The 17,847-nt window shown below is 37.1% G+C and overlaps 3 protein-coding genes across 4 annotated transcripts in view; 2 read left to right on the top strand and 1 right to left on the bottom strand.

Moving 5' to 3' along the window:
• Positions 1-540: 540 nt before the first annotated feature.
• Positions 541-3,979, top strand: LOC141428015 (pescadillo homolog). Its single transcript, XM_074087693.1, has 6 exons — positions 541-704; positions 782-1,015; positions 1,102-1,473; positions 2,564-3,287; positions 3,376-3,572; positions 3,677-3,979. The coding sequence occupies exons 1-6, from the start codon at positions 681-683 to the stop codon at positions 3,950-3,952; spliced, it is 1,827 nt and encodes a 608-aa protein (XP_073943794.1). The 5' UTR covers positions 541-680; the 3' UTR covers positions 3,953-3,979.
• A 414-nt stretch (positions 3,980-4,393) lies between these two features.
• Positions 4,394-9,751, bottom strand: pelo (pelota mRNA surveillance and ribosome rescue factor). Of its 2 annotated transcripts, XR_012451393.1 has the most exons (8): positions 9,420-9,751; positions 9,094-9,337; positions 8,255-8,509; positions 7,311-7,533; positions 6,697-6,889; positions 5,920-6,026; positions 5,429-5,635; positions 5,264-5,357 (listed from the first exon to the last, which is right to left on the bottom strand). XR_012451393.1 is itself a non-coding variant. In XM_074087695.1 (7 exons), exons 1-7 carry the CDS (start codon positions 9,458-9,460, stop codon positions 5,254-5,256), a joined length of 1,167 nt encoding a protein of 388 aa, XP_073943796.1. In that variant the 5' UTR covers positions 9,461-9,733; the 3' UTR covers positions 4,394-5,253. The 2 variants fall into 2 exon arrangements, 1 of the variants encoding a protein (XP_073943796.1); XM_074087695.1 differs by lacking the exon at positions 5,429-5,635 and having other exon boundaries at positions 4,394-5,357; positions 9,420-9,733.
• Positions 9,752-9,951: 200 nt separating this feature from the next.
• Positions 9,952-17,847, top strand: part of LOC141427713 (uncharacterized) — a 30,990-nt gene continuing 23,094 nt past the window's right edge. The window contains exon 1 of the mRNA XM_074087308.1: positions 9,952-10,977. Coding sequence (XP_073943409.1) covers positions 10,722-10,977 — 256 coding nt within the window. The 5' untranslated portion in view covers positions 9,952-10,721. The remainder of the gene's footprint in view (positions 10,978-17,847) is intronic.

The raw sequence follows: 17,847 nt of genomic DNA, 5'->3' as shown, positions 1-17,847 counted from the left end.
ACTTAATGATGGACCCCACAGCGTGGGCTAAAGGCCAAGCAGCAGCCATTTCTGGATCAACAATCGCAGCAACCACGAGTGCTCCTACCACCGATGACACCAATTCTGATTGAAATTTTATCAAAATTTAATTTAATGTATTTATTACTGTAACTTTAATAATTTATATTTCTTTATAATTTCAAATAAAAAGGCTGAATGCAATTCCTTTTTCTATTTTTTTTTATTAGGTAGTTGTTTGTTCATTTTGTCTTTGCCTAATCTCAACACTGAATTTAAAAAAAAGAATAGTGTTGCCGTTTTAGAAGATTTTCCAATAATTAATGTCAAAATTCAAAAACATTACAGGAATATTTTTCGTAATAACAAACGAATTTTACTTTCTACCTTAGCGCTAGCTTTTGCTGAAGGCTTAGTTTAAAAAAATATAAAATTTTATTTTACAACCTAAAAGTCTGTAACACAACAAAATCAACAAACCGTGTCACGTTTATCGGCTGAGGTAATCGCACGGAAACGGTAAATTCAGTGCTTAGCGTAGTAACACTGTCCTTTTGTCAAAATGACGTTTTAAGTATAGTGCATGCGTGTGATAGAAATAATAAAAAATATTTAAATATTAATATTGAATAATTGTATCGTTCTAAATACAACGTAGATCGTTAATTTAATCTATCAAAATGGTGTCCAAAAAGAAGAAGAAGGTTTGTCATTTATAACCAACAAATAAAATCGCACGTGTTTGGTTTGTGTACATCACTGAAAAGTAATATTTTTACAGTATGCGTCCGGCGAGGGAGCTCAATTTATGACAAGAAAAGCTGCCTTGAAGAAACTTCAGCTATCCCTTAAAGATTTCAGGCGTATTTGCATTCTCAAGGGCATATATCCCCGGGAACCCCGCAATCGTAAGAGGGCTCAAAAAGGTGCGGGAGGTATCAAGACACTGTATCACACGAAAGACATCAGGTTTTTGCTGCACGAGCCAATAATATGGAAAATACGGGATTTAAAAGTGAGTTGAAGCAGTATACACAATATTTTCATTTGATTTATTCACACTGGATCCTCTGCTTATATAGTTCTTTCTTTTGATTCAAGGTATACCAACAAAAAATTCGCAAAGCAAGGGCTATGCGTCGATATGGAGAGATGAGAAAATATTTACGGGATCATCCTGAGATGACTATTGACCATATTGTGAAAGAGCGATACCCAACATTTGTTGATGCGCTGCGAGACTTGGACGACTGTCTCACACTCTGCTTCCTGTTCAGCACCTTCCCATCTCTGAAGAAGGTGCCGAGGGACCAGTCAATGCTGTGTCGCAGGCTGACAGTAGAGTTCATGCATGCTGTCATTGCTGCGAAAGCTCTCCGGAAAGTATTTGTCTCCATCAAAGGTTATTATTACCAAGCTGAATTTGAGGGCCAGACAATAACATGGATTGTACCCCATCATTTCTCGTTCCAGGTAAACTAATGATTTATTGGCATGAAATTGTGCAATTAACCCGTTGAGCAACCTAGACCACACTGTGTGTCTAACGCCACCTGTCAGTGACCTCCGGCTGCTTGATGAGTTAATTTGACATATAAATAATTATTTAGTGATATATTGGAAATCTAGCAACTTTGCTGACGACGCGGCCTTCCTCAGTTGTAACCGTGATCCAAATGAAGCAAGCAGATTGTTGCAAACCCAGCTCAATGCTACCAATGCTTGGCTTACTAAGGCGCATAAAAAGCACGCCCCGAAGTCTCACCACATCACATTCACACTAAGACGTGAAACTTGCCCATCGGTTAATCTAGGCTCCGACACATTGCCACAATCAACCTGCGTCAAATACCTGGGGTTTCACCTGGACCGCAGAATGACATGGAAAGACCACATAAAAACAAAGCGCAATGAAATCAACCTAAGATTTAAAAATTTACTCTGGCTCCTTGGTAGACAGTCTGCCTTATCTTTATCCAACAAGCTAAGGGGTATATTGCTGCATAATAAAACCAATCTGGACATACGGAATCCAACTGTGGTCTACAGCTAGCAAATCCAACATTATGTGCCTCCAGAGAGCTCAAAACAATATTCTAAGGGTACTCTCATCGGCGCCCTGGTATGCTCGCAATTCGGAATCCATGAGTACCTGGAAATTCCAACCATTTCAGATGAAGTGAAACGATATTCAGCCAACTACAGGGACCGACTGATGATTCACCAAACCGTTATCCAGTGTACTTTTGCAGCCAAATCCGATTAAAAGACTCAAGAGAGCTGATGTGCTGCCTTACTAAGGGGAGACAGAGCAGTGGCTCTGCCTTGCCAAACCCCACCTCTAGCAACCCACATGATTATAGTCTAAAAGACTGATTGCAGGTTTAACAAGAGAAAAAAAAAAAAAATAAAAAAAAATATTGGAAATCTAATAAAAATCCCAGCACATTAGCAGTAGGTACAAAGAATACTTGACCAAGAAACAGCCTGATCCCCCAACTGCCTACCTGAGACAATTAATACAAATAATAATAATAATAATAATTCTATTGTTTGTTTTCAGCCTCAGAGCAAAGATGAAGTTGATTTCAAAATAATGTCTACTTTTGTTGAATTTTATACAAACTTGCTTGGTTTTGTAAATTTCAAGCTTTACCACTCTCTCAATTTGGTCTATCCTCCAAAACTGACTAGGGGGTTGTCATTAAATTCGGAGAAAGACCTGATTGACGAGAAGGCTTATGTGGCAGAAAGAATAGCAGCTATGAACTTATCTCTAGCTAGAATAGCTGGCTCCAATGATGCAGAAGAGTTACCAGAAATTGACATCTTTAACACTGAAGATGAAGATCCACAAAAACTGGAAGAAGCAAAACTTGAAGTGGAAAAAGTGAAGAAACTCAAGACAATGTTCAAAGGATTAAAGTTCTTCATAAACAGAGAAGTTCCCAGAGAACCATTAGTCTTTCTAATCCGCTGTTTTGGTGGTGAAGTGTCTTGGGACCGCAATATGTTTGTCGGGGCTACATTTGATGAGACAGATGAAACAATAAATTATCAAATTGTGGACAGGCCCAGTATGGAAAAGCAGTACCTTTCTCGGTACTATGTGCAGCCGCAATGGGTTTTTGACAATGTAAATGCAAGGACCTTGCTGCCAATCAACAAATATCTCATGGGTGCTGTTTTGCCTCCGCATCTGTCACCATTTATTGACAAGACAAAAGATCAAGTATACATTCCACCAGAACAGAGAGCACTCAATGATCCAGATTTTAAACCTAAGAGTAAGTAACATCATAACCTTAATATTCTATAAGCACTTGTATTGACTTAATTGACTAAAGTTTACTTAATATTTTACTATTTTTGCAGATGATGATGAAGTTTCAGATGAAGATATTGAAGAGGCCAGTGATGAAGATGAGAAGGACCAGGAGGAAAAGGATTCTGAAGATGAAGGAGCGGAAGCAGCATTGACCAGGCAGTACCAGGAGGAAGTAGCTGAAGAGTCCTCTTCTGATGATGATGGAGAAGATGACAATGAGAAGAAGAAAATTGCAAAAGAAAAGGTAGCTATTACAATTTGTGAAATATGATGACCTTAATAACCCTTCACTATTAACTAGTTTTGAAACAAAAATTAACCAGGATTTTATTTATTTGGTAATTGCAGAAAAAGGCTATGGCTGTAAAACCTGGTGTGCCCCACAAGGACCATCCATACCAGAAAGAAATAGAGGACAAACAAGCATTCAGACTTCGTGAGAAACTTGTACGCAAGAAGCACAGAAACCTATACAAGAGTATGAAAGCTGGCCAGGAGGCCCGCAAGAAGGAAATCTGGCTGCTGAGGAAAAAGAGGCGCCTTCACGATGAGAAGGTTCAGGAAGAAAAAAAGGTCGAGAAAAGGAAGCAAAGGATGCAAGCTTTGGATGCGGCGTCGGCTTAAAACATCAATATAGTATTGAAACATAAATGGTGTTTTGTTTTGACAATGGAATCTTCTCCCACGAAGTTCGATAATGCAGTTCCAAATATAACTTTGAAAGATAAAGAAAATCTTTAATCAACAGCTTTAAACTTTACATTTTTCTATTCCTCAAAATATAGCGGAGCCGTGGCGCGTCACCAGCTATAGTGCTCTCTTCAGAGTATCGCTTGAGAAAAAGACGATGCGCTAAAACAGCGCGGCTAACCGCATAGTGCGTACGTAGCCTAAAGCTGCCATCTAAAGGAAGCTGCAGCTGCTTAGCTGCGTTGTATATCTATACAACTCGCGCGCACGCCGCGTTTGTATCGATACAAACGCGAGTCAACGACGCGTTTAAAAAACGCGGCGTGCAAAGGCCCTAAAATTCACTGAGACTGTAAATACCGATAGTAAAACCAATTTTTTAACAATATAATTATTTATTATATTCCTACAACAAACAAAAATGAGCTAGTGCTCCGTTCAAATGCACAGCCTTTGGAATTACAAAAGCAATTATTCTAAGTCAACGACACAATTCCAGATTTAGACGCAAGTCAGTTCAGGTTCAAATTGTAGAGTAATGGTCAGATTATATTTTGAAAACGGCAAACTAACGAACGTAATCGTAATCGCACCACAACAACTGCTGCGTCGCGATTATTGATGCTAGTTGTACAAGGATTAAATGTATGTCTACTGTGTGACAAAGCGACATTGCCACATTGCTGTGCATCCAGTTAATACTGATACAACTCCGAAAGCGCTAATTATCAGGACAGCGATTTTAAGTTTGAAAGAAACTTTCAGATTAAAGGCGTTTTTACTAACTAGAAAAATAAGAGAAAATATCAAGTTTTCTTTTCGTTCGATGTAGTTTGATAAAGAAATGTAGCAGTCTTGGAGGTAATCAACGATTAGACTGAACAATAGCTTATTTTTTTCTGAACTGGAAAGAATGATGTATAAAACACCAAATAGTTTCAAGTCGAGTTGAATTAGTCTTCATAGGAGGCACAGATAGATTGTGAGTAGGTAAAATTTTGCTAAATGGCTGTGGACGCACCTTTGAACACTTTCACTGAACAAGTCAATACATTGTTTATCTTAGTGTGTAATAAGGAACGCTAGAACAATAAACAAATAAGATATCTACAACATTTTGTTTAACAGAATTATGAATGGAGAGAGATATTTGTAAAATTCTTCATCTACATATTTACAAAAGTAGTCAATGAATCGCATAACCGCTTTAAAACGTAGTAAAGATAAGTCTAAGATTAATCTGAGTCGGAATTGGCGTCGTCACCTTCTTCATCGCTGTCTTCTAGTTCGGGCATTGGAAAGCGTAGAATAGCTGCCACGCCTGTTAGCTGATCCAGCTCTGTAAATAATAAGAATATAAAGTTTCTTTACTATCTTTAAGAACACTATTATGATAATAAAACAACTTACATAACGGAAGTGTGTAACTTGACAGACTTGAGTAGGGGGCACTAGTTTTTTTTTCCGAACATATGTTTGCTGTTAGCCAGATAAGTGCGCCAGGGCCTTATGTGTGGATGTGCTGCTAAGCAATACTGCTTATACACTTGTACAGTCTCCTGCATTAATATTTGCCACAGCGGAGCGTGCGAAAATATCTGACACGTCCTACCGGCCCTAGAAATAAAGTAATATCAGATATTTTAGGTGTGGCAGATATTGGTACTGGTGAGGGACTGTACAAGCAGTAAAACTGTAGTAGTTTAGAGGTGTTGCCAGATAGATATTATGTTATTTTATTAGAGAAAAAACCAGCCAAGTGAAAACCACAAAGGAGCGTGCAAAAATATCTGACACGACCTACCGATCCCAGAAATAGAGTCGTATCAGATATTTATGCTCGCTTTGTTGTGCAAATATTGATGCTAGTGACGACTATCTATAAAAAAGTGAATCCTTACGTTCACCAGATACATGCATGCTGGAAAATATTCTGACATCGCCCCCATTGTCCCGCACGGAGTCCACTAGCGCAACATACTCCTTCCTCTTTTGTATATCTTGACACCTGTAAATAGTAAATCAGTATGGTAAGAATGTATTCGAAAATGGCTAACGTTGGGTGACAGCCGCACCTGCTTTTTAGGACATTGTTCCGTTTTTTTGTTAGGGAACCAAGGTCACCAACATAGCTAGCTGAGCGTGTAAGCTGAAATGGCAGTAGGCAGGTTTCTGATGCCGTAGTACTGATCTTGAGGCAGATTGTTTTTGAGTAGAGACCGCGTGTCGGCAAACAGTGTGAGGCACCCTGTACATAACATGTCTTTTTATTGAAAAACACTTTAAAAAAAGTAATAATATGTAACAATTATACAACAAGGACATAAATGGTCATTAAAAGTCTTTGGTATCATAACTAATAAATAGTTAACTACTTTTTTAAAGGTGTTTTTCAATAAAAAAAACTCATCAAGATCTGCTTCCACTTACCGTCTTTCTAATGTTGAAATAAATGAAGTATAGGTGGGGCAATGATATCAGTATGATAAATGCAGCAAGAAAAGATTGAAGGAGAAAACCTGGTGAAAGAGCTTGTAGCTTGCTATGAGAGGGGCTCATATGTCAAGCAGCAAACTGAGACAGGTTGTTTTACTTTAGGAGAAAGGTTACCTACCCAATACCAAGTAAGTAAAATGTTGTTTAACAATATCTTATACAGCATCAAACAATTCACTTACCTAAACAATTTGTCAGATATCATTAATATTTCGATAGCCTGTGCTTCGTTTGCTTTCTCTACATGCTTTTTTCCGTAGAAAGCCTTGGCGGGTTCCAGCTGCAGCATTGTGTAGAAACTTTCTAGCAGCTTTACTTCGCTGGCCGCTTTTGTATCAGAGATCTTTGCCATCACCGCTGGCTCTTGTAATACCTCTGAAAAGAAATGGAAAATAATATAAGCATAAAATCATTACTGACGTTTCTCCCAATGAACAGAAATGCAAAAGTCGAAAAACAAATAATAAAAAAATTACCATGGATCAAAATAGAATCTTTGACCTCGTAAGTCCTGACTTTTTCACCATACATAGTTCTACAGACCGAGGCCAAGAATTCTTAGTGCTTTTGGAATATATTTCAATTAATTTAAAGTTCTCATTTCATAGTCAAATTTGTAGTCCACATAGTAGATTCCGCAGTTATTTTTATAATTGATTTGTACTTTGTGAAGTACTCATGTACTTACAATGTTAAGTAGGCACAAATAGCATTTTTCTCATTTCAATAAATTAAGGATATTAAATATGATGGAAAACAAACTATTGTTTTTATCAGTAAATTTGTGACTATTTACCTTTTAAAGAATGCTTAAATCCAGAGGAAGCTTTTACTAGTAAGAACTTGCTCTTATTGTCAATAAGAATTTTGTCATCGGTTTTGATGGCTTGCTGCATCATGTACTCAAAGAATTGATCCTTCACAAACCCTGGTGATGCAATAATCACACATTTTACAATGGAGAAGTCTATATGTCTCCGTATGCCTTGCATTACTGCTTCATAGAATTTATTTAAACCCTGGAAAAGAAAAAATTATTGCCTTTATTATGATTTATTTTTAAATGTGGTATTTACTAATCATTTCTACTTTGTTTTTTATTGCCTCTGACTTGCTAAGTAGCAAAGGGAATATTAAGATATTTAATTCTATTTTAGCTTCAATTCAGAAAAGGTCAGATGAGAATGAAACCACACAATGCAGCGCAAGCCATTAATCAAGGTCCAGCAAGCTTGTCTACATTACTTCTGCGGCTCTCAAAAAGGTGTCATCATAACTTAAATTTGTGCTAGAAAGTGGTAAATGGTGCCGGTTGTCATCTGGCACCTTGAGCTACCCTCTCTCGCACTCTACCCTAAACTTGGTTAAAATAACGTCAATTAGGGGCTGTTTCACCATCCATTGATTAGCGTTAACCAACGGTTAAATGTGATGCCGTCTCCGTCTATTTGAACAAAACAAATAGAGACGGCATCACACCTAACCGCCAGTTAACACTAATCAATGGATGGTGAAACAGCCCCTTAGTGTTCTAAATTAAGAAATTCCACCATTAAACTATCTAAATATTTACATTTCTGTATTGAAATACACTAGTCTAGTTTGTATTAGAATGATAGATAAGTAAAATGTTTCAAATCCTTGAATGTAGGTACCAAATCTGGCACCTGGAGTTTGTTTACATTTAATTAAATACCTATCCAAACCAAATATAGGGCCAATGTTGATTTAATGATTTACCTTTTCATGTTGCTGCACAAAACCTTTTCTTTTTCTTGGTATTGTGATGTCTATTTTAACTCTAACAAGTGTCATGGATGGTGTGATGAGACAGACATGAGCAAGGCCCTCTTGCATCACCACCGCGGCCACATCAGCATTAGCAGCGGGGTCACAGGCCATCTCCACCCTTTCCAGTGCCACGGAATCCCATAACACTTTTTGCAAAGTGAACTTTCTATTTAATTCTAGATCTAATGTATGATATGCACCCATCTGAAAATTCAGATTTAATAAAATAATAGAGAGAAGAACAATGATAGGGTAACTTTATAGGGGTAAAGGCTTAAGTACATCAAATGTTACTGTCAGCCTGATGGGGAGTCTCAGACACATTATTATACTCTCCCTTTCACCGAAACTAAGTTGCTTTGCTAAGTTGTTGCATCCAAAGGAGTGTCTTTTTTTTTAAATATATTAAGTTACAACCAAGGTATCACCAAGATTTCAAAGTGTATGAATGTGTATGTGAGCATTTCCGGAGACACTGGTTACCATGCAAAGCAAGACTTATTGTCATTTTCTATTGTTTTTCCTATACCATGATAGGTAAAATCAAGTGTAAAAATATTAACTTATTCAAAGTTTCAAAAATAAGTAACACACTCTTATTCCGACGCAATAAGGCCGTAATAACATATTTTTGAGTGGTTTGAATAGATACTTATTTTTGCACTTGACTGTACCTACAATATGTTTCATTTCATCATTAAGGAACAGCTAGATACGGGCACCTATCAGTTGCTTCCAACTGCCTGCCTGATAATTTAAATAATAACAATAATAGTAATTTATCTCACCTTAACATACTGGTTCTCCACAACATTTCGCCCTTTAAGGCGCAAAACACACGCCAGTGTGTCGAAGTCTATAGTCTCCACTTTGATGGTCAGCGTGGTCCTCACTCGGTTGCTTGTAGACGAACCCGTTGAGGATTCTGTCTGTACTTTGCGTACAGTGGAAGCGGTCACAACATCCCCTTCGGATATGAGATTGTATGCATGCCATATATCTTCTGGCTCTTCCGGCGTGAGACCAATACTCCTGAAATTTTATTAAAATACCATGATTCGTGAAGAAAATAGGCGAAATGTGAATAGTCGTCCAAAATGTAAGGGGTACTCACCCGCAGCCATCTCTTTCAATGTTTTTGTGATTTAACTTCATATTAACAGTTTAAGAGGCTACTAGTAATAGTAACACCATATTAAACTATAATTAACTCATTTACTTGGCTTAGCTTAAAGATGCCAGCCATCTGCTGCTATTTCATTTCACGGATTTCGCTAAAACGTAGTGGACGTAGTGGTTATGGTTATATTCTCTTTGGATTTCGCCGTGAGGGGTTGTGAAGTGACAGACAATACATACAGACATGCAGCAATACATGCATGCATGACAAACAATGACAGAAAGAATACCAGTACGGATACGTTTGAGACACGGAAAAGTAGGCAGCTGAAGATTTCATCAAATTATTTAAGTACTACGATCACAGGTTTTTGCATCATTTTACTCCATTTCCTTAAAAATTTCATACGAAATCGGCTGTCATTGAATAATTACAAAGAATAAGAAAAACTATTCATCTATTTAGAAGTGACGGTGTTTTTAACAATGCCCCAAGTACAATAACTATGACATCGAAATGTCAACTATACCTCATCTGTGGTATTTTTAAATGTTTCGTTGCGCTACGGTACGGGCTGAGATGGTGATGGTAAATCCATTATTTTGTTGTCGTGTCGTGGTATATAATAATGCATTCTTAGTTATGTTGCGTGGTGCTGAGTAAATTCTCAGTAATCTAAGTGACTCTTAGTGCCAAAGTATTTATAAGGATGTGAATAAAACTTGTGTTTGTGCAGTGTAATAGTGGTATTGATAACACTGTCAAGCTCAGCTGGGTTTCAACGAGCGGTAAAAATCTAGCAATTTTTTCTCTAGGTAGCGGAAAGCACTTTTGTGCTCCAGTTCCTCAAGGTATGCCGTTATATTTTCTCTATTATGCTTGCATAGTACAATTATGTCAAAGACCTGGCAAAAATTAAAAACAATAACAAGGTTTTAATTTTCTTTGAATGTTTCGCGGTGAATTCTGTTTTTGCCAAAGAATTTAAAAGTACATTTTGAGCTCTTGTAGATTTCCAAAAAAAATACAGAGGATATGCTACAGCATTGCCTGAAGTAACGCCTATATTTACAGTATTCAACATTGGCCGTGATCCATATTGCGTGTCCTCTTCTTATTGCGCGGGAACTTGCTTTATTTTTAGCATTAACACGTTTATCTGAGACGCGGTGCAAATATTGCTTAAAATACGGTTTATTTGTAGTGCGGACTTACACGCGGGCTTCAGATAAGATGGGTTCATAAACTATCTGAAAGTCGTATCTACATAAGTGTGATAAAATAAGTGAATCAAGAATGAGTGCATCGCAAGAGACTGCCGCGAGTGACGCGGCGCTGCAGCTGGCTGTGTCGTCAACTTCCCTGGTTGGAGATACTTCACCGCCGGGCTCTACAGCATCTCAAAGCACAGCCCCAGCATCAGTCAAATCTGCAGACTCCACTAGACCATCTTCCTTGCCGAAACCATCTGGACTCAAGCCTCCAACCAAGATTGGAAGACTGTGCTCCAATGCAGCACCAAAACCAGCAGTACCCATCTCTCCAAGAACTGGTGAGTCCTAGCATTTGCCTTAACATTTTATTTTACAGTTAGGCATGTTTACAGAATAAAGTTTCTGTATTTTTCATACTAGGTAGGTGTAGACTTCAACAGAAATTAAGCAAACTGCATTTGACAACTTCTTGCTTTTGGTGCAGATATTTATTTTTGATATTTAGACTGTTTGATAAGCTTGTTGTTGTTATCAACATCATTCATTTACATTGGTTTTTATTGTCTCCAGCAATTATTGGCAGAGCTCGATAAATAATCATAATGGCTTAAATATATTGATTCAATTGACATTATTAATTGTTTGAAACAGTTGATAATAATCACAAATCAAGTCCATAATTCAAAATGAGTAGCTCACACACTCACAGCATGTTTTTATAAAACTAAAGTTAAGATAAAATAAAGCAATCATAGCACAATAGAAGAAGTAGGAGTACAATAGTGTCATACTAGACTGCAACATAATTTTTACGTTTTGTTTCTATTTACAAAAATAGGTACTCTAGAGAATAAGAGAGTTACAATAGACACAAAAGACTGCTAAACTAGTTGTTTTGTTAAAACAGTATTATTGTGAATTGCCCCCGTTTCATAGATATGCATGTTTTATTAGTTCTCATACTTGATACCTACTGTTATTTTATAAAAGATAGTCATGGCGACAGAGAGACACAGTTTAGGCGATAATCTTAAAAAATTCTTACATCAACAGTACAATCATGATAAGATAAATACCTACACTGAAGATAAGATGATATTTTAAATAGAAGCTTAATGTTACTTGTTTGTTTACTTGTGTGGCAGAGTTAGGTCATCACTATATTAATATCCTATGAGCTGTAGGTGACCTCAGCTCTTATATTATTTGGAATGTCATTAAATTTCGATAATATGGCCTTGACAACATGATTAAAGAAAACTGGTTTTGATCGTTTAAAATTCGCCACGGATCGTTGGAAACGACGTGTAGCATTTGATTCCTAAGTAATTGCAATTATTGAATTCATTAAAGAAGTCTGCCTTGAAATAAGATGTTGATTAACATTAAATTGCGATTTTGAACATGAAACTACCGTGAGACTCACTCACATTAAATATAATGACCCGGATAACTCACATCTTAAATCGAGTTTAGCTCGACATGTTTCGGGCTAATCCGTAGCCCTTCGTCTTCGGAACAACGCGACTCAGCGGCTGCTGCAACACGCGCACTGCGCGCCGCCGCTCTGCTCGCGCGACCAGACGTGACCAGACGTGAGTTATCCGGGTCATTACATTTAATATTAAATTGCGATCTTTAAATGGTATACGCTTTCTTCTTTTCTTGCACGGCCATTTGTACATCTTTATCCATCCACACATTATAGTTATTTCTTCCTTTCCTTCTTTTAGCTACCCCGCATACCTCAATAGCAACATTCACGACCCCTTTCTTAAATGTCTCCCAAAAATCTTTGCGCAATAGCAACATTCCAGACCCCTTTCTTAAATGTCTCCCAAAAATCTTCAATCACACCTATCATCTCTTCTATGCCTTTAAAACTTTCTTTCAGTTTCTCTACATACTCGTCTTTCTTTTCTTTTTCTTGTAGATTTTCCACTTTTACTCTGTCCAAAACACTTGTAGGCTCGGCCCCTCGGTGTCGCCACCGTTTAAAGAGGCCACGCATTCGGGCTATGACCAGGAAGTGGTCTGTGTCGAGGCCTACACCGCGGTTAGGTACAATACTGTAACTTTTGTGTCAGTAAAAGAAATTCAGTGGCGTAGCTACCGAAGGGCTAGACGGGGCAGTGCCCCGAGCCCCCAAGCTCAGGGGGCCCCTCGGACTCTGACTTTCAAGCTATAAATGACAAATCTGGAGTACGTCGAATTTGGAACACAACGAATACGGAACAAAAGATTTTAAATAGTTAGAGCCTTGGTTTATTTTTTGCCCCAGGGCCTTTGGCCACCTAGCTACGCCACTGAAGAATTTTCACAATTGATGTAGTTTTAGAGATTACCCATGTGTACCTGCAAAAAATGAAACATTTCACTCAATATAAACTATAGGCTCACACGACTGCGGGCTATGCTTCGTCCGACTTTTATAGTAAAATACCCAAAAAATAAATACACACGTGATATTTCACCTTTTTCATTAAGAAACCCTCAGTTTCCGCGTAAAATCCGTGATTTTTTGTTCCTTCCTTTCAAAGATCGCTCCCCTAGTATTCTCGCATTATATCTATCATAAGGGGGAACGGCTATAATAATATGGTTTTCAAGACGTGCAAACCAAACGTAATAGAGCGGTATAACTGTTATTTATTGCATTTATTAATGTTTAAACACCTAGTTGTCTGTAATTGTCTTGTTGTTGTAATTTTACTCCAGAAATAGTTTCTCTGACGTTCTCCTCTGACTGTGCATTCCATTCGGCAATACTGCGATTTCACTTTAATAGCTGTAATGTAGGTAAGGTAGGTACTTACCTACGTAGTAATGTTGTTCTAAACAGTTGTTGTGGTTGCACGTAAGTTCATTTCAGTATCCAACGTCGTTTAGATTTTATGCTGATATGCTTTTTCGTTTTAGATTAAGTCAGGAGCTGGAAAGGTGTACTAGACGCCTAGTTTTATAGCACAAGTTTAGTCTATATCCTTAGACTGTTAAATGATAACCGGGGTAGGCACTGTCGTGTTGCATTGCCTCTGCCTTTTTCGATATTTTAGGGTTAAATCAAAAGGAAAAAAGCGTCTCTTAGGCTTAAGATTACTTGTCTCTATCTGTCTATAATGTGTCCTCCTGAGTCCAACTAGCACTTGAGATATTTTTTTAGGCACTATTTATACTCGAACCTACGATCCTACAGTATATATAAGTACTCAATGTCTTCCAATCTCTAGATAAATGTCTCGAGTTAGTCGCATTTATAGATAGATGAAAGATAAACAACTTGTTTAGTGTTTTTCTGATAATTAACTACCTGGTTAACGGCCTGCCACAGCAAAAAACCCAAATCCTGTTATAGTAAAGTGAATCTGAATACCGGTTCCGAGCGCGACCTTCAGGTACTACGGAATGAGCAGTAGGTATTAATATTATTATAGTACCATTACCGTTACTTCGAATGGCTATGAGGCAGGGTTGTCATGATTAAATGGCTTTCATTTAAATCATTATTTAAATCACAAAAATTTAAATTTAAATATCAAGTGAATTTTTTAATAAAAATCATTGATTAAATCAAATTGCTCTATTTCTCATAAGAACCAAATATTCAAATTATTAAATAAAAGAGAGATGTGTCAGTACATACTCGTGCATACATGTTAATCTACTTATTTACATTGTGTTAGAATTATTATAATAATTAAATAGGAACACCAACTTTCCAGCTTTTTCCATTCCTAATCTGTTCCTGACTTGAGAATGTAGGTACATACAAATCCAAAGATGGAAAAGATTTTTCACTGATGCTGACAATGCGATGGCCTAAATATCTGTCTCACTCTGGGTATGTTGGTTTTGCATATCTTCATATTTATTTTTATTTTTGCGTATCTTCGTATTTTAACAAAAAAAATCGAAAAAAATCACGATTTACTTACTTATTGGATTTTTTGAAAGAAATCAGTGATTTTTGATTTTTTGCTTAAAATCGTGATTTTTTTCCAACCCTGCTATGAGGAAACGGCAATATCTGATAACGTACCGGCATCTCACACAGTTATTAAACAATTACATTTCAACATTACATTTTTTAACTCTCAGAAAGACGACAACGCGAATTACCTGCAAAGTTGTATGACTTGTAAAGTTATAAGCACTTAATTGATATAGCAAAATGCCATTTATGATTAAGTAGGTGAAGTAAATAAAAATAAATTGCTTTAATTAGTTAAACACTAGGTACAGCATTTAGAAACGTGTCAAGGATATCGTGTTTGCTAAGTCTTAAGCGCGAAGCCCGAAATAGCTTATTCGTGTTTTGGTCATGGGCCTTCAATTTGTCTTGGGCTGTTCCATTGTTCGTGATTCACTTTCTCCCAGGCCAGGCGTGCGTGACTGCGCCCGCGCCGGCGCCGCGAGTTCATCCGTCCGCTCCATTATCGCCACTCGATCATTAACGATGAAGACTCCATCACACTTGTCGGTTACTCTGCTAGATTCAGTCAATATAATTTGATATCAGAAAATCTCACGAGCTCTATATCACGATATTGCCAATAAATAATGTGCCTCAAATACTACGCACTTTCGTACCACAACTGGTGCCTTGGTCGAGAAAGCCTTATGTTAACAGTACCTATCGAAGAAGATTAACTTCGACTTTATAATGTCTGACCGTGTATGTCTAGTCTAGTTAGTGAGTATCCTACTTCTAAAGGGATCTAATTAGCCTATAAAATCACTGAAGCCTTTCAAATATATCGCTCTTAAATGGTAATCCAAATTTACCTATTCCTTTTACAAAAGGATGTGAAATAATAACTTAAAATAATTTAACATAGGTATCTTGCCAACCACCGTAATACTTTGTCAAATCAGCTATAATTAATCATGCTACGTTGATATTTCACGTAATAAACAAGCGTGAAAAACTTCAGCAAACGGTTTTCTTTTCGAAACTCAAAGGTACACAAACGATTTGTTCAAGTCCTACAGAAAAGCCGCTTGGTAATTTGTCGATTCCTTCCAATTCATCTAAAGCCGACCCTATTACCTCGTTGACCTTATTTGCCAACCGATGCCCCGGCTCGAACGAATGAAGATTAGACGAGCTCCGGGCTTACTTCTCATGCCAATTGATTGAATCAGCTAACAAATTTCGTTTTACGACTGCAAGTGCAGTTCATTCTTGTGTATCTCTTTTAAACTTGAGTACAATGGTCTAAAATTTAGTACACGGCATACGACAAACGAGACGAGTCATTTCATTACCATCTACCTCAAAGTTTAATTTTACGTTTCTAGCTGCACGACGCATTCTGCCTAAATACCTCATCGTAGCTTTCTACCACTCTTTGTTGAGGTCGCCGTCTGTCCATCAATTCGCATGACATGTGTGTCTGGTTAGCGTCTGTCTGCCATCATTTGCTATCCGTAATGTAATGAGTTTTAAAGTGGAGGTAAATATTTATTTACCACTGCATTTCAAATTCCCACGTATATTTATAACAATTATAATAATCAAACGAAGAAGATAGTTCACGCCAATGTCAAAAGTCAACGCAACAGAGAAGGTGATATGATAACTTGATAAGGTCCCAAAGGAATACGCCGATTTGGACTCAGTTTTTTTGTTATTGAAAGCTACATTATGGGCCGCCACATACACTCGGAATTCCGTTTCGGAATTTCGATAATACATTCGTAAATACATCACACACGTACGTTTATTTCAATTCGGAGTAATTCTGAACGCACAGGCCACCATACAGAATTCCGAATCGGAAAAAACTTCGGACGGAAAACTACTGTTTGTATGTGGTAGGTCCATAAATTTGTATGGATTTACTATTTTACAACGTTCGAAATTCCGAAACGGAATTCCGAGTGTATGGGGTGGCCCTGACTGTACACTGCTGCTAATCTCAGAGAAGTTTGATCAAAATCGATGTTGAACTGAGAAAGAGATCATTGATAAATTCAGGCGGTAACTGTGCGGAATGGAGGGAGGTCCATAGAATTCCGAATCGGAAAAAACTTTAAAGATAAAGATAAAAAGATAATCTATTTGTCAAACATGAGTTCCTATATACAATTATTAAATTGAATATATAGATGTACAATAATTTGATGTCCTGTCCTTCATGTCTTGCCTTTCACCATACAAATTTTTACTTATGAATTTAAATAATTATACGATAAAAAATAGGAAATTATTAAATTGCAATCAATATTACATTAATGTTATATAAATCAATTTGCATTTAATACTAATGATAATCAGTGGAACATTTTGAAAACAATATCTAGTCTATATTATCTAGTAGATATTAGTTAACAGAATAATATGCCTTGTCGGTTAAAAAATCTTTCAATGCTTTTTTGAAACTAGGTAATACTTCCTTCTCTGTTACAGTTTTTGGTAGCTTATTGAAAATTTTAGGAGTCATCCCTAGCACATTTTTGGAGAACATAGCTGTATGTGATGTCCATGCAAATATTTTTCCCCGCCGTCGAACACTGTTGAATTTTTTTAAATAGATTAAAGTTTGTTTTGGCAAAAAATGATGTGGACGGAAAACTACTGTTTGTATGTGGTAGGTCCATAGATTTGTATAGATTTACTACGTTCGAAATTCCGAAACGGAATTCCGAGTGTATGTGCCGGCCCTGACTGTACACTGCTGCTAATTCTCAGATAAGTTTGATCAAAATCGATGTTGAACTGAGAAAGAGATCATTGATAGATTCAGGCGGTAACTGTGCGGAGTGGAGGGAGATCCATATCAATCAGTGAACTACAACATTTTACCTAGCATATTCGCTCCCGCGTTACGCTGTGTTAATAAAAATTAAATATAGTCTTTGAGGGTCTCATTTTTCATAACTGGTTTTCATGCAAGTTGCTGCAGTCGTTTACACGAGATTGAGAGACAAACAAAGAACTTAAAAAAAATTACATACTTTCACATTTACAATACTTTAAGTACCTATTCAAGGACCTGTACGTTTCACCATTCATTGATAAATTTTATGCAACAGATATCTAATGCCGTCTCTTTATTGTTTTGTTCGAACAAACAAGGACGACCTCGCATTTATTCGTCACATAAAAATTATCAATGAGTGTTGTTGCAGGCCCTAATAAAAAAATATACAAGTGAAAAAAGTAGGGCTATTTAATAGCGTATGCCTGTTGCTTCGATAAAATC

Source organism: Choristoneura fumiferana, chromosome 5 (assembly GCF_025370935.1).
Source record: "Choristoneura fumiferana chromosome 5, NRCan_CFum_1, whole genome shotgun sequence".
In the NCBI taxonomy this organism is placed as follows: Eukaryota; Metazoa; Arthropoda; class Insecta; order Lepidoptera; family Tortricidae; genus Choristoneura; species Choristoneura fumiferana.
This window is presented reverse-complemented; position numbering and strand designations above follow the sequence as displayed.